This window comes from Eretmochelys imbricata, chromosome 19 (genome assembly GCF_965152235.1).
Source record: "Eretmochelys imbricata isolate rEreImb1 chromosome 19, rEreImb1.hap1, whole genome shotgun sequence".
NCBI lineage: Eukaryota > Metazoa > Chordata > Testudines > Cheloniidae > Eretmochelys > Eretmochelys imbricata.
Genome location: NC_135590.1, coordinates 8,863,145 through 8,880,109, shown reverse-complemented (window position 1 = coordinate 8,880,109; position 16,965 = coordinate 8,863,145). Strand labels below are relative to the sequence as shown.

The window sequence follows — 16,965 nt, the reverse complement described above, 5'->3', positions numbered from 1 at the left end:
CTGAATGTAAATGGGTTATTACTTCAATCAACCAATTAGAAATCTGAAGTCTCTCTTCTGTCTCTTCTAGGGCAACAATATAATTAATTAAAAGGAAATGTCTGAATGCGTCTAAGTTCTGCTTCTGTATGTCATTCACCATAGGGTCCGGGAGAATCAACCAGGCCTCCCATGAACTAATAAATATAAACCATAAAAAAAAAAAAAAAAAAGAAGAAGAAGCCACAAAGATGTTTCATGCCCCGTTGACATCACGGGTCAGCTGACTCTCCTCTTCCACTCAGTGAATGACTAGCTGGAGTCTTTTCTGTCTCAGAACCGGGGTTGAGTTAACACTCTTTCAGGCCTCATAGGCGACCACAGAACCACAAGCAAACTGCAATCTCCAATTTAGAAGACTACCTGTACCTCAGCGAGGAGGTTTTTCCCCCCCACCCCAGTTGTTAACACCAGCTGTATTTTTGTCTGTCTAGGGTAAGTTCCATTCATTCATTCATTTTGCTCTCCATACCTTACGCCACCCTCTGTCTATCTCTTTGCAATCCCTGTTTTCTTCCCCCCCTTTCGTACTAATGATCCAGCGTGCATATGCTTCTGTTGAAAACCTTGTGGCTAAGCATTCCTGTGGCACGGCAAAGCCAGATTCTTGGTTACAAACAGGCACTTAGCTTCCTTGTGGATTTCTCTCTCTCTCTCTCTCTCTCTTTTCTATTTCAGTTCAAACTTATTTCTTCAAGACTAGCGGGGGGAATATAAACAAACCACAAGGACTGGCCGAGGAATCATCTTGGGCTGGGGTCATGGCTTCCAACAGCATCTTTGACTCGTTCGCAACCTATTCGCCCACCTTCCTCCGTGGTGAGTAGAACCCTTGTTTTCATCTCCTTCAAGGCAGGAAACGTTGTTGTTTGTCGCTGAAGAGCGGCCTATTTTAATAACGTCGCTGGCATATCTTCAGTTGCATGCTAGCTGCTCACACAGGGGGGCTGTCATGGAATGAGTTTTCTGTTGTGCGTGTGACCCAGGCTTAGAGCACTCCATTGCTGTGTGAAATGATGAGCTTCTGGATCGTCTCGGCTCTTCTGTCCAGGCCCTGCCTTTTCCTTCAGGGTGACTTTTTCACACGGTTGTTGACTCACCAGGTGTGGCATGAAATCGGTTGTAGGATCATGAACATTAACTGAGTGGTAATTTGTCCAGAGGGCATTGCTTGGTGCTAGATATATGCTATATTTCTTTCAGTCCTATTCTGCCTGCATAGCCCCATGTGAGCCAAAGTAGCTAGTATCCAGGCACTGTGGGGATGGATGCCTTAGAATAGGCATAACCAGCAGGTGAAAGGAAAGAACTTAAGTCATCAGGTAAGAACTGCAAAAGTTAATAGCACTCAACATTTTCCATTTCTAAGGGGGAAGCTAGCTTTCCAGGGCACAAGAGGGTTTGAGGATGGTTGCTTTAAAGGTAGGCTTGAAAGACTTTGCTATAGTGTGTGTGAGCATCTAGTGTTTCACTGTTGAAAGGCACTTCAGAAATGTAATTGCTTTGGACAAAGTTTATTCCACCTACTCTTTCTGCTCCAACCCTGCAGCAAATGCACAAAGATGAGACTTTATATCTTCCTGTTATCACAGAGGAACCTTACACTTCTGACATTCAGCATGGATGTTTAGCTCCGTCCTAGAGCATAGCTGAATTGGGTCTTGTTTACAGAGAGCAAACGTCGGATCATTTTCCGCTCCCTTTTTTTCTGTATCGATATAAACTGGGGACCACAACTGAGTTGAAAGCTTTACTAGGCCACACAATGAACGTTTTATTTGTAAATTTCAGTACTAGCATCCAAAAGAGTCTGGTTTCAGAGTAGCAGCCGTGTTAGTCTGTATCCGCAAAAAGAAAAGGAGGACTTGTGGCACCTTAGAGACTAACAAATTTATCTGAGCATAAGCTTTCGTGAGCTACAGCTCACTTCATCGGATGCATGCAGTGGAAAATACAGTGGGGAGATTTTATATACACAGAGAACATGAAACAATGAGTGTTACCGTGCAGACTGTAACAAGAGTGATTATGTAAGGTGAGCTATTACCAGCAAAAGAGTCAGAGTGTGAAAACTGTTGCTTGAATCTGAGTGCCCTCACTTCATTTTTACTCAGCACTTTTGCCTGCGTAAAAATAAAGCACAGCACCTAGGGTTTGACCCAATGAATTTAAAAACTAGACTGCATTTATGTTTTGTTGTATGGGGAAGGCACCTTTTTCTGCAGTGCATCAGTGTGGAAGCAGGCTCCAGAATACCATTCTGTCGCTCTGTTACTTGGGAGAATACTGCAAACTGGGACTGTGCCATTTTTTCAACCTATTGGTGTAGAGGGACCACCTCGTGCTCTGTGACATATTGCTAAAATCGGGGGTGTTTCTCAGCGTTACCTGCTTTTGTAAATCCAGTAAACTGCACAAAATCAATTTGTGCTATTGCAAGTCCTATTGTCTGGGAGGCTGGTTACAGAATACTTTAAAAACGCAACTCATCAGGACATAAAGAATGTGCAGATGGTCTTCTCACTGACTTATTTTGAACTGGGGAGCTTGGCATGTTCTCAGTTCTAAAACATTTGAATGAAAACCAGGATGGACTCGATCTTTCATTTCTTGCGCAATCCAAATGATCCCTCATTAATTCCCTGAGAGTTGAAGACGCCTCAGGAATGCAGGATTAAACCTTAACATGAGAGTACTACAGGTATGCCAGAACACTGTAACTTGTGGGGGTTTGTTGGATTTTTTGGTACTTGTTTTGTAGCTGTATTTCCAAAACAAGATAAAACATTCAAGCTGATTCCTAAGAAAAAGCATAAAAAAAAAAAAAGAATTCTCAAATAGCAACTTAACACAATATACTGAAACTAAATGGATGAAAGAAAACGGTGTCAAAATCAATCAACTTGATACCCATCTACTAAAATGATTGGGGATAAATCTTAAGTTGAATGTTATCTAGAATTAGCAAAATACTACAGAAGTTACTGGACCATATCAGGGTTTTACCAGTGTCAGAGACCAGAATTTGGCGTAGTGTTCAACAATCCAAAAGGTTACATGATATTAAATGGATTAACATGATTAAATCTGTCCCAGTACATTTACTGTATTTGAATTTTCTTCTGAGCGGAGTGTGTTGGAAAGTGAGAATAATGAGCCAAATTCTATTTTTAGTTACATTGGTGTAAATCCAAAGTAGTTTCCTTGACTTCAGCAGAGTTACTCAGGATTTACAACGGTGTAAATGAGAATGGAACCTAGTCCAAGGTTGGCACTTATCAAAGTACTGAAGTACAGTGTGAATATTCAGCAATAAATACAGTAGATCTTTATATCCTCCGCTATGAGATGGTGTCATTATGCATCCTTTGTACTCCACAGAGCTAATTAAAGGCAGTCCTATGGCAAGAAAATAAGAGAAGTTTATAAAAAACATTTGCACAGTTCTTTTTAATCTGTGCTTTTCCCGCCACAAGCCAGATGAAGAAATGCTGAGGATCGGTCATAAGAAAAAAGAGAGACAGAAATATCACATCTTGAATTCAATTTCCATACAAATAGGAACTTATAAAAGTAATAAACATTTCTGTTTCAGACGTACTTTTATTAAAAGGGGGGGAGAGAAAAAAGATTACACTGAAGATGAAGAATGGCTAAATTGGGAAACATTTGTTTACAATTAGGACAAGAAATCCTTGTTTCTTTAAGAGATTAGATGTGTCTTTTCCAGTGCAGTTGGGTGCATAGCTGGATCTGGGTGATTACTGTTTTCATTTGAATTCCAAATAGCTTTCTGATTCAGCTACATTCATATTGTGATTGCTTTTCTGTGCCTGTCCATGCAAATGGCTATTTGTTTGCACAAATATTTAAGGAATGAAACAAACAAATCCAAAAGCTATTCACTCTTCAGACTGGAAATGCTTCCCCCGTCCTTTTTTGCAGTATTTTTCACTTACCCAATCATGAAACAGAAGCAATGCCATGTGATTTAGGATGACCAATCACAATCCAAGTAACTGGCAGAGGCTGAAATATAATTCCATAAAGTGAACAATTTTGGATATAAAATCTAATTTAGAAAAATGGGCTGTTTGAGGGGAATTTGAGACCAGAGAATGACTGACTATACAGGAGAAACTCTTTGTCTACAAATAATTCTCCCAGCTCTTCACATAAATGCAGAGTGAAATGCAATGAAGGTGCAGAACACTCCTACAAAGTCAGAGAATGCCTCACTCTTGCTTAGAAGGGAGGAGTACGCATGTAGGAGAGATACAGCCAAATTTTCATAAGTGTCCTGGTGCCAAGAGCCTCAAATGCCCACTGATTTCAATAGGTGTTAGGCTCTTACATACCTCTGAGCATCTGAGCCTCAGCTCCCACACAGTCACCAAAATAAGTGAGACGTTGGGCTATCTTGAAAATCTGACCAATACTACAGGGCCAAATTCTGCTCCTAAATTTGCTGATTTAAGTTGGGAGTGACCCCACTGATGTCTAGTGCTTAATGTTTCATTCCTGCACACCATGAATAATCAAAGCTCCCAGGGAAACAAGGGGAGGTGAGGGCATACGGGGAAGACTGGATTTCTTCGCCCCCACAGATACATTCTCTTCCATAGGCGTCACATGATCACAGAGTATTTTCCATGTCTTCCGTGAAGAAGAGGAGTTATTGAACTGTGCTGGAGGGAATCTTTCTCCAATCTATGTTACTCATCAAGGCCGTTGACACTGAGGACTGTGGCTGGTTGCAAGAACTGTTGCCCACTGTAATTTGCTCTTGAAACTGCTTGAAGTAGAGCCATTAGGTCAGGCTTGACAAAGCCCTGGCTGGGATGATTTAGTTGGGGATTGGTCCTGCTTTGAGCAGGGGGTTGGACTAGATGACCTCCTGAGGTCCCTTCCAACCCTGATATTCTATGATTCTATCCCGTTGGCAGCTCAGTCTACCTCTCTGAGCATAGCTCATTGAACCACAAACGTCACATTCATTAACCTAGCTTGTGTCATGCCAGCCAAGGCTTGAGAAATGATCACCTGGGCCTAATTTCTTCCCAATCACCCTCAACTCCACAAGAACTTCAATGGAATTAGTGCCCACCGGGCAGTTTAAATATAGACAGCGAAACGGGTCATAAGCAATCGTCCATGGGGCCGGCAAAACTCCATTACTTCACAGAGACGGGTCTTAAAGGTAGTCAATTTCACTCTATCCTTAATCAGACCTTTCACTGGAGATCCAATTGGGAAGGGAACTTAGAGAGATGGAATGAAATTGCCTGGGTTGAAATTGGGCCAGGGCAAGGGGTTTAGCACCCCTGCTGTTTCAAAAAATACAATGGGATCTTTAAGGGCCACAAGGACACTAGCAGACACATCCTCATCCCCAGTGCTTTAATTTGGTGAGGATGGTTTTGCCAGACTCCAACTTTTCACCTGAAAAAGGATAAACTTTCTCCCCTAATTCAAGTATTACCCCTAGCACCCTGCTGGTCAGGTACTGTCTCACTGAGGAGATTCTCTCTTGCTGAGCTGTGTAGTCTAGTAGCTGGGACTCCTCACTAGAACTGAGGAGACCTGGGTTCTATTCTTGGCTCTGCCCCATGCTGTGCGGCTGGTCACTTCATCTCCTATGTCTTGCCTATTTACTTGAAGGAGGCAGGGACTGTCTCTTTCTGTGTGTTTGTACAGTACCTCATGGCTCTGATCTCCATTGGGGTCTCTCAGTATTTCCATGCTCCTAATTATTAATGGTAACTGACACCTCATCCTGGAGATGTTGCTTATAGGTCTCCCATCCAAGTACTTAACTAGCCTAACTTGTGGAATAGGATTTACGGAAGCTGGCATGACCGCAGCACACACGAAACTGTAGTATACGAGAAGTCCTTATGGATACTTTAAAACAGGTGCTTGAGGCCAGAGTTTGCCTGCGGTCGCTCGTGAGTGCTGACTTCAAGGATGTCAGGAATGTGCTTATTCACGCTGTTTCTTCTTAGATCACAAAATTGTCAGTAGCTCTACGTATTATTGACCCAGTGGCTGCCTGCCATCCTTGGCTTCCAAGTCGCCCAGCTCCGAGCATGGTATCTCTGCAGCATGCTCTGTTGCAAGCCATCTAGGATGATCCTGAGTTCACGAACAGGCTTGGGTTTCCGATCACTGACATTTTATATTTTTCCAGTAAATGCCACTTGGGCCCCGTAAATCTAGTAACGCAAAGGAGTGGCTTGTCAAACGCTTCCATCTGTACATTTCCCAGTGAAAAGAAAATTATGATTTTCCTTTCCATCATCATCCACAGCTGCCACATGCCCCTCAGTGAAGTCTACTACATCTCAGCAACATATTGTGGCTTACCTTGGTTCCTTCTACACCACAGGCCCAGTCCTACTGCTTTTCCCCGGGAAACTCTGTGACTTCAGTTTCAATGGGAGGTCTGCCTGTGTGAGGAAGGCGGATAGGGTCTTCTGCTGGGAGTTTAAGGCTGGGTTTTATCTACGCAACCAAACCTATGCAAAATTTCAACATTAGCTGAGACAACATGGTCTAGTGGGTAGGGCCTTAGAAGAGTTGGGTCCTACTCCCTGCTCAGCCATTGATCTTGCATAAGACATTTCTCCATTCTGCGCCTCTGTTTCTCTTCCCACCTGTGTCTGTTTATATTGCCAGATCTTCAGGGCAGGGATGTGTTTTACTTTATGTATGTGCATCACCTAGCACAATGGGACCATGATCTAGGGAGAGGCCTCTAGCTGCTACTGTCATATCAATCAGAGTCATCAGCAGTGCCGTACAACAGAGCTCTTAAAAATACAGCAGCCAACAAGAGGGAGGCAGGGATCAGGAGATGAGGGTGCAATTTTCAAACTTCCTGTTTGACCTTGACAAGTTCTTTAATAATCTCTTTGGGCTTTAGTTCCCCATCTGCAAAATGGGCCTAATACTGACTGAGCTTGTAGGGATGTTCTGATGCTAAACAGATACCTAGATAGACACAGAGCTTAAAGCAGAGAAGAAATGCAGGACTACAGGAGACACAGCATGATATTCGGTACAGAGAACTTCCCACTCTAAGACTGTTGCATCCATCTCCTTGGACCATCTCCTGGTCAAATGGGAAGGTCCACTCTGATCAACTCCCTAGGCTAGGACAACCCTTTACAATCAGGGCACGCCCCGAACCAGAAGATAACGCATGCCTCCTTTCACCCCTGTCTCTATCTCCAGTGATATTTCTCACGCTGCATTCCTAGTTTATGTGGCTCTGGTTTTCCAGAGACTTACAAGTCCTACCCACCCTCTAAAGTATTATCCATTAAAATGTCCTGTCTAACCTGGGAGAAGTGGAACACCCTCCATGAGCCAGCGCTTGCTGCAGAGAGTGATAATCCAAAAACAGACTGCATGCTCTGTGTGATGTGTTGGGTGTACCCCAACCACCGTGCTCCAGAGGTTAGTGTGTGCTCACCCCTGTCATATGATAGAGATCAGAGACTTCTTAGCAACCGTGTCCCATGTCATGTGACTGAAGCCAGGAAACCAAGATCTCAGTCTTTTACCGTCAATCCCGTGTGTCACACTTTTATTACACACAGATTGGCAGAGAAGGGGCTAATCCTTTCCCTCTGGCTAGAGAAAGGCTCAGTGATGCCTGCCTTGGCTGTAGGATGGCAGGGCTGGGGAATTAATCCCCGCTGGGTGTGCTGTGGGAAGCTGCAGACCATTGCAGGCATTAGGGAAGGCTGGCCGCTGGGAAGAAGGTTGGAGCTGAGAGAGGAGAACCAGGAGAAAGGGTCTTTGGTTCTTCTTCCTACCTGGAACTTTGAATCATGCTTTAGATCTTCATTTTTCCCTTAGCTGAAACAAACTGGCCCTTTCCTCTCTTTTACTGCAGACTTGGGCTGAGGGAAGCCCTGCTGACTCTGTGTTAGGGAGACTCCTTCCAGTCACTTCTGTTTGACAGTAAAACCCACTGCAAAGCAATCTAGGCATGCAGGCTCCTCTTCCACTCCCACCGACCCCATCGCCAGCTGTTAGCGTTGGTCACCTAGGGGTTAAAACCCTTTTCTCTGTAGAAAGAAATGGAGAGAACCAAAGGTGAGTGAGCCCCTGGGACAAAGAGGCAACTGACTTCCTCACAGGCATGTCTTACCAAGGTGTCCCCAGCATTTCTTGTCTGCTGCTATTCTGAAAGGAGACCACTTGAAAGCCAGTAAATTGGTTCCAGACTCCAGCAACATGCTGGCCCTAAGAGAAGCTTGAGAAGCTCCCCCCTCCAACACCCTCCCCCAATCAAAAACCTCAGCAATTTAAAACTCTGGCCCTGAATCTAATAACTGCTTGTTGATTTTATTTCTAAACGGCTTCTAAATTGTCCAAGCTGAAAGACCACCCTATTTGACCAAAGCCACTACCCTGGGCAGGGGGGAGAAGGTGCAGAACTGTAATATTCCTTGTGATCACTCTGTTCACCACAATCCTGGCTGAGTCTCTTGTGTTAGCATGAACACTTCCGCCCTCTCAACACATCTGTAAACAACTAGGGCTCTATGTCAAATGCCTCAGGAGAGAACAAGAGCGACTTCCCTTAACTGCCTTATCCTTATGAAATGCGAAGGTTATGCCTTGGAGAGACCACAGAGCAACAGGCATAAAAAATCACGACCCACCAGAAGGATCTGACAGGAACAGATCAAATGGGCAGCCAGTTTTGATCTGCTTCCAAGCAACTTCTCCTGCCCAGGCCAGGAAACATTTGCAATTTTTTTTTGAAGTGTGAGTGGTGCCCAAAAATATCTTGGTTTTGCTGTCTTGATCTGTTTTATCCCTTGCCCGAGGAAGTCCGAAGGCACTGGCTCCAGCCCTGCACAAAGCATTCTTGACATTTTCAGGAGCATTTTCTGGAACCTTTCCAAAAAAATTGTCTTCCCCATAACTGAGGCTAGAAGACGAGACAGTTCTTGAGCAGCTATCCAACTCAGTGACTCAAATAAAAGAACTGACTTTGCTAGACCCCCTGAACATCTCGCCACCAGATCTTCCCCACTGATGACTCTGATCGGGAAAAAAAAACTTCCTTACAACAAAATCTACTCGACTCTGGAATAGCCCCCCAAGGAAGTCAGGGAAACCCCATTGTACAATAGCGATTCTGCACTTGCTTGGAAGAAGGACCTATCAGATGACCTGATAGGTCTTTTCTATCTCTAATTTCTGTGGTTTCATTAAAATACAAGGAGACAGGACTGCTGAGGCAGCAAATAGCAACAAGCCTCCAGGAGCATAAGTCAGCTGTATTGCTAGCTGCCAGAGATGAGTCTGAAATGGAGCAATGGGTCTGCAGCTGATGAAACTTTGCAGCAGTTTTAGCTGCAGATCCAGATCTGGATCCGCTTTGTAGTACAAGCCTAGCTCTATAATTACCCAGATTGGAACATCCAAAGCAAATGCCCCTACGTTTCAGATTCAATTTCAGATTCAAAGCCAGATCTGACTTCCACAGCTCAGGTCTCTCTTGTGTTAGCAATATATTAGCATGCTCGTTCATTCCTTTCCCTTGGGAACAGGTACAACCGAAAGCACCAAGATGAGCCATTATTTCTTCTTCTTTTCTCTGCAAGTTCAGAAATGTCACTGAACTTGGAATTACACCAAGGAACAGACCAGAGCAGATTAGTCAGAGGTTTCACAATGACTGTTTTCTAGAGATTGTGGTCTCGGTCATTCAGTAAACACTTGTAGGCCAATGTGCCACATGGTTTGGGCCACATCCTGCTCTCAGTTACATGGGATGTAAATCCAGAGTAACTTCGCTGACTCCAGCCGTGCTCCTGTGGATTTCTACTGTGGTAACGATGAGCAGACTTGAGCCCTGGGTCGTTGCGTGCAACTCAGTCCAGAGTCTCCTTGGAGACGTCAGAGCAGTATCCGTGTGGGTGTCGCAAAAGGGCAGAATTGTAAAGCCCAGGAAAGCAATGGGAAGGCCATGCACAGGTAGAGATGACAGCGATTCTCTGTAATGTTCCTGTGGATGAAATTTTAGCCCGTCCATTTTTGGCGGCAAACCAAAGGCAGAGCCAGGAACCAATAATGCCTATAAAACAGTGGTTCTCAAACTGTGGGTTGTGACCCCGAAGTGGGTTGTGACCCGGTTTTAATGGGGTCATCAGGGCTGGCGTTGGACTTGCTGGGGCCGAAATCAAAGCCCAAGGGCTTCAGTCCTGGGTGGCGGGGCTCAGGTTACAGGCCCCCCGCCTGGGGCTGTTGCCCTTGGACTTCAGTTATTACCCCCCGTGGCCCAAGGCAGTGGGGGTTGGGCTTTGGTCCCCTAGCCCAGGGTGGTGGGGTTCAGGTGGGCTCAGGCTTTGCTCCCTTCCCCCAGCCTCGGATAGACACGATATCATTCTCGAGGTGTATCCAGGCAGCACAGCCTATCACAAGCACCAAGGTCCACCTGAAAGGACACTTTAAAAACCGCTGCATTCAGGGGCTAGAAAACAGCAGTCCATAGGCCAAACCGCGCTCCAGATCCAAACTAGGAAACGATGGAGGGAGATACCAATCAGCATTCATTATAGGCCCTAGCATGGGCAATGATGAGCATCCTTAACTCTCTAGGAAGTCCCATAATAACCATGCATTGGTATGGTCCTTGTGCCAAGATGGGCCCCCCCATGTCAGTTGCTGTCCATGAACCTAGTAACAGACAGTCCCTACAATCTGAGCAAACAAGACTGATGAGCCTCATTTTAGAGATGGCAAACTGAGGCTCAGGGAGGGGAAGTGTCTTGCCCCAAGGTATGCAAGGGGTCTGTGGCAAAGGGAGATCTCCTGACTCACACTCCAGTGCCTTACCAAGGCCATTCTTCTTCTCCCGATGGGCCAACAAGCTACCGGGCTCCCAAGGTCATTGCAGAACCTCTCTCCTTCCCATGCCAGCGTACTGCCCTATTCCCCAAGCCAAGTCTAGCTGAGTGGTTGCTTGTTTTGAACAGAACTCTTTCCAGTTTCATGGGACGGGCACTGTGATAAAATGCCCCACTTGTCTCATTTGTTGTAGGCTGGAGGGAATGTCCACTTCCACGCAAGCAGAGCTTTCTTATTTTAATCTTCTTGTAATTCACCACCTCAGGATTCCCGCTCTACAAACTTTTCCTTTTAATGGATTTCTGTGTTGCTTTTTAACCACGGAAAACTGTAACCCTGACAATATTTCGCTCTCTCTCTCTTTCTCTCTCTTCTGCCGTGTTATGTGAAACGCCACATCTCAAAGTGAAGGAAGATGGGAGTGTAGGAATGACTCATCTATAATGCAGTGTACGATAGGAGTAGATTCCAGGCGAAAATGTCTGTGGTTTGATCCAGTCTTTCTGGAGTATTTCCGTGAACTAAAAGAAAGGAGAATATTTTTCCACATTCTAAATAGTACCTACATTAATCTCCTCATGTGGCAGAGCTAAACTGGTCCCTTTTCTCTTCTTGTTTAATTTATGTCCTAAAATCCTGGAAAGCATTGTTTATTATTTTACTGTGGTTGCACTGAGAGGTCCCAACTAAGAGCAGAAGGAGACAGGCATTCCTGGATCTGAGGCACTTACAATCAAAGGCCCCGGTCCTGAAATCTGATCCCCATGGGCAATATTTATTAGTCTTACAATAGTACCTCGCGGCCACAACTGAGATCAGGCCCCCTTGTGCTAGGTTCTGTACAGACACGTAATGAGAGACAGTCCTTGTCATGAAGAGTTCATAATCTAAATAGACAAGACAAAAGGAGTGTTATCCCCACTTTACAGCTCCTGAGGCACTGAGAGATTAAATGATTTGCCCAAGGTCACAAAAGAAGTGGGGAACCCTTTAAATGACAGAGCCCAAATGTATGTTTTGATGCCGTGCTACCAAAGACTAATTCAGTGGGCCGCATCTTGAAGTCTTTGCTGTTTGTTTAACAAAGGGTATGTCTAGACTGCAAAAGCTGTGTACAAGTAGCTCCCCTGAGCTAGCTCAAATCCAGCTAGCACAGGGAACAATAGCAGTGAAGACAGCACATACGATGTAAAAAGTTACTGGGTTTCAAGGTAGAGGTGGTTGCAATTCAGTGTTGGGCAAAATGACTCCAATGTGTAGGTTGTAACGCTCTTTGGGATGAACGAATCTAAGGCCCTAATTCAGCAAAGTACTTAAGCATGTGCTTAATTCTTAGACCATCAGCAGACATATTGAAGTCAGTGTGAAGCTGATGGGAATCTAATTGCACATCCTGGGGTCACTGCACACACAGGACTGCCTCAGGCATTTAGCAATCTGGGAGGCAGATCAGAGAGAAGATTTTTGCCTGGAAACTGAGCTAGATTTGGAGAAAGGAGGAGGAAAAACTGGGGTGTTCACTAAGGCGCCATGGGGTCCCATTCCTACTCCTATTGATGTCAACAGTGGAGGATCAGGCCCTTAGTGCTAAGGGGTGGGAGGGTCCCAGAGCCCGATCCTGGAAGTCTACAATGCAATGATACAGTCCTGCAGCCCAAGCCCCATGAGCCCAAACTGTCTGGCACAGGCCAGCTGTGAGTATAGCTACTGGAAAGTGGTTTCCATTATATCCAGGGTTTGCAGTTTGGTTCAATGGGTCTCAGCACCCCCACTATACAAACTGTTCCAGCCCCCTGGCTGCGTGTGTCTAGTTGAGTTTTCCACTTGTGATTAATGAGAGCAGAGGCAGGGAACATGCCTAGAGTGGTGGTTTAACCCTTCACTGACTGCCATGCATGCCAAACAGCTACTTGCTGTGAAAGCTTTCATGAAACAAACATTCATCTGACATGGTATCAAGTGGAGTGCCCCAAGGGTCGGTCCTGGGGCCGGTTTTGTTCAATATCTTCATAAATGATCTGGAGGATGGTGTGGATTGCACTCTCAGCAAATTTGCGGATGATACTAAACTGGGAGGAGTGGTAGATACGCTGGAGGGGAGGGATAGGATACAGAAGGACCTAGACAAATTGGAGGATTGGGCCAAAAGAAATCTGATGAGGTTCAATAAGGATAAGTGCAGGGTCCTGCACTTAGGATGGAAGAATCCAATGCACCGCTACAGACTAGGGACCGAATGGCTAGGCAGCAGTTCTGCGGAAAAGGACCTAGGGGTGACAGTGGACGAGAAGCTGGATATGAGTCAGCAGTGTGCCCTTGTTGCCAAGAAGGCCAATGGCATTTTGGGATGTATAAGTAGGGGCATAGCGAGCAGATCGAGGGACGTGATCATTCCCCTCTATTCGACATTGGTGAGGCCTCATCTGGAGTACTGTGTCCAGTTTTGGACCCCACACTACAAGAAGGATGTGGATAAATTGGAGAGAGTCCAGCGAAGGGCAACAAAAATGATTAGGGGTCTAGAACACATGACTTATGAGGAGAGGCTGAGGGAGCTGGGATTGTTTAGCCTGCAGAAGAGAAGAATGAGGGGGGATTTGATAGCTGCTTTCAACTACCTGAGAGGTGGTTCCAAAGAGGATGGCTCTAGACTGTTCTCAATGGTAGCAGATGACAGACCGAGGAGTAATGGTCTCAAGTTGCAGTGGGGGAGGTTTAGATTGGCTATTAGGAAAAACTTTTTCACTAAGAGGGTGGTGAAACACTGGAATGCGTTACCTAGGGAGGTGGTAGAATCTCCTTCCTTAGAGGTTTTTAAGGTCAGGCTTGACAAAGCCCTGGCTGGGATGATTTAACTGGGAATTGGTCCTGCTTCGAGCAGGGGGTTGGACTAGATGACCTTCAGGGGTCCCTTCCAAACCTAATATTCTATGATTCTATGATTCTATGAACAATCCCTTAAATGACAATGCAGCTCCCATTGTTGTATGCAGTGTTGTTGTAGCAATGTTGGTCCCAGGATATTAGAGAGACAAGGTTGGGGAGGGAATATCTTTTACTGGACCAACTTCTGCTGGTGAGAGGGGCAAGCTTTCGAGCTTACACAGAGCTCTTCTTCAGGTCCTGAAGCTCTGTGAGCTCTGTGTCAGCTCAAAAGCTCGTCTCTCACAGCAACAAGTTGATCCAGTAAAAGATATTAATTACCTCACCTACCTTATCTCTTTAATGCAATTCCCAGACGGGCTACTGCTCTCGTAAACCTTGCATGGGCCGGTCACTCATGGGGCAAAGGGCAGAGAAGGAGAGGTCACTCACTTGCATGCCTGTAGTTCCTTTCATCGGAGGCTTGGAAAATGCTCAACAAAGACTGGTGCCTCCTCCATTTTACAGAGGGTGACACAGAGACACAGAGTGTTTGAGAGACTGAGGTCAGACAGCAAGTGGGGCAGGGGATCATGACATCAAACCCGAGGAAGATCAACCAGTCATGCAGGGCAAATGGCCCATGAATAATGCCACTCTACTGGTGTCCAGGGCGCGTTCCCGGGACAAACAAGAGTGAAAGTATTCAGAAGGCAATTTGCACAATCCGCCTTCAATTTGGGGGACCCGCCCATTTGAATCAAATCCCCCACCCCTGACTCCTAACGAGAGCTGAGCAAATAATTGAACTTTCAGAATGGTGGGCCAAACTGAAAAACAACCGCAACAACAAAACCCCGTTTCATTTCAAACAGAAATGGAACGTTTTCAATTCTCTCGCTGAAATGAAAATCCAAAATCCATTCGGTTTGAGGCAAGATGTTTGGAAGGTTGAATCGAGTCGACATTCTCAAGAGGGCTCATGGTAATTTTTTTTTAATGAACTATTTTGACATTTCGGGGGGGCCTCTTTTTTTTTTTTGGCCAAAATTATTAGTCAGATTCCACTCAAATTTACAGATCGTTTCGGAGCCCCCCGACGTGTGTTTTGGCTAGGGCAGTAGAGCTAATATCTAGTTGTTTTTTAACAAGAGGCCCATGTGATCTTTAATTATTATGGCCAGCTTCCTGGTTTTAAGTCCCAGCCACAGATGGGTCTTTAGAAACCAGATACAATCAACATCACAATGGATAAAGTGTAGGGTATTTTGCTACTGGGAGCTGCTGTTAAAGAAGAAACTGATCTGGTTATTATTTACAGAAGATCCTAAAGGCCTGAGTCCGTGATTTGGAACCCTTGGTGCCGGGTGCTGGACAAACATGTAGTAAAAAGAGAGGCCCTGCCTCAATGGGCATACAATCTTGGTTAATGACAAGATGCAACAGGTGGATAAGATAAATAACTGATGGGAAGAAGGCAGGCCGTGGCTGCAGTAGTGCAGACATGTTGCTACATTTCTCTTTGCATGCACAACGTAGCTCACTTCTGCCTGCATTAGGCTGCATGTCAGATGGGAGTACTAAAGAGGGATTTGAGGGACGTTTTGAATTTCACACATCATAATATTCTATCATGATGTTGTTAGGTCAGGGAAGCAGTGTCATCTCATCAGAGGCATGGTCCTTTCCCTGGGTAAAATCTGCCCAAGAGGCATTCAGATTTCATTTAGGTTTCTACAATGATTTTATGGATAATAAATTGTACTAGTTCCTTTAACGCCAACCTCACTGAAATGTAACCACTCTGTCTGGTGCTTAACACAGCCTGAGACACGCCAGCTTTGTGTTTCGCATCATGCAGACAGTACGAGCTGCTTGCTGTGTGCATGTTACAAAAGGGGATATAGACAGGCAGAACCTTAGCCAGTAAGCTAATGAAAATGGTCTGAGAGGCAAAATACCTTCAGCAAATGACTCAGCCGAGGATAAAAGCTCAGAATGTGGTCAGTGAATCAATTCTCTTTAACCTTGCCTGCTTCTTCATGCCTAACGGATGCTACCATGTTACCTGGAAGCCATGTTATCGTAAAAGTCGAGAAAACATGACCTATGAGGGAAGATTGAAAAAATTGGGTTTGTTTAGTCTGGAGAAGAGAAGACTGAGAGGGGACATGAGAACAGTTTTCAAGTACATAAAAGGTTGTTACAAGGAGGAGGGAGAAAAATTGTTCTTCTTAACCTCTGAGGACCAGACCAGAAGCAATGGGCTTAAATTGTAGTAAGGGAGGTTTAGGTTGGACATTAGGAAAAACTTCCTAACTGTCAGGGTGGTTAAGCACTGGAATAAATTGCCTAGGGAGGTTGTGATATCTCCATCATTGGGGATTTTTAAGAGCAGGTTGGACAAACACCTCTCAGGGATGGTCAAGATAATACTTAGTCCTGCCAGGAGTGCAGGGGACTGGACTAGATGACCTCTCAAGGTCCCTTCCAGTCCTATGATTCTATGAAAATAACATGTACAAGGCAGGCAGAAGACCTGAAGTAACTACCCCTAGCCTGGATTCAGTGCACATCTTTAGAGCGTGATTTGAGAGCGTTGTTATTAGAGACAGGCATGAATTGGAGCCTCCAGCATCTAAACTCCCTGGAAAGTCAGATCTGGCTCTGGATCCAGACATCTTACCTCATCACATCAAAACCCAACCAGCTGGGTCAAAGGAGACTCTCCATTAACTGCTTGCAGTGTAGAGGCTCTGATGCATAGCTGAGCAGACCTGGCTCCATCATGGACAGCACAATGGGTGACTCTAGCTAGTTCAGTAGAGACGCTAATCATTTTCACCCTATGCAACATATTTCCATTGTATATATTATACAAAATATCTTCTAAATTATACCGCCAGCATATTTTTACCCATTGCAAATATCATCAACCTTACATGTTACTAAAATTACAGTATATATATTTACTGCTACATATATGATCAATATATATTAGAATGGACAATATGGGTGGGATGCACTCAGCATTGGTCTAACTGCTCCCACTGAACTCACTGGGCTTTTTACAATTAACTTCAATGGGGACAGAGTTAGGTCAACGCTCAGGACTTTTAAACATCTCTCCGCCCTGCTGTGGCTCTCAACCCTTCCTGGCTACTGTACCCCTTTCAGGAGTCTGATTTG

At 45.0% G+C, this 16,965-nt stretch overlaps 1 protein-coding gene across 1 annotated transcript in view; it reads left to right on the top strand.

Moving 5' to 3' along the window:
- The first annotated feature begins 358 nt into the window (after window positions 1-358).
- The window catches only part of RUNX3 (RUNX family transcription factor 3), a 118,093-nt gene continuing 101,486 nt past the window's right edge, over window positions 359-16,965 (top strand). The window contains exons 1-2 of the mRNA XM_077838052.1: window positions 359-474; window positions 718-858. Coding sequence (XP_077694178.1) covers window positions 801-858 — 58 coding nt within the window. The 5' untranslated portion in view covers window positions 359-474; window positions 718-800. The remainder of the gene's footprint in view (window positions 475-717; window positions 859-16,965) is intronic.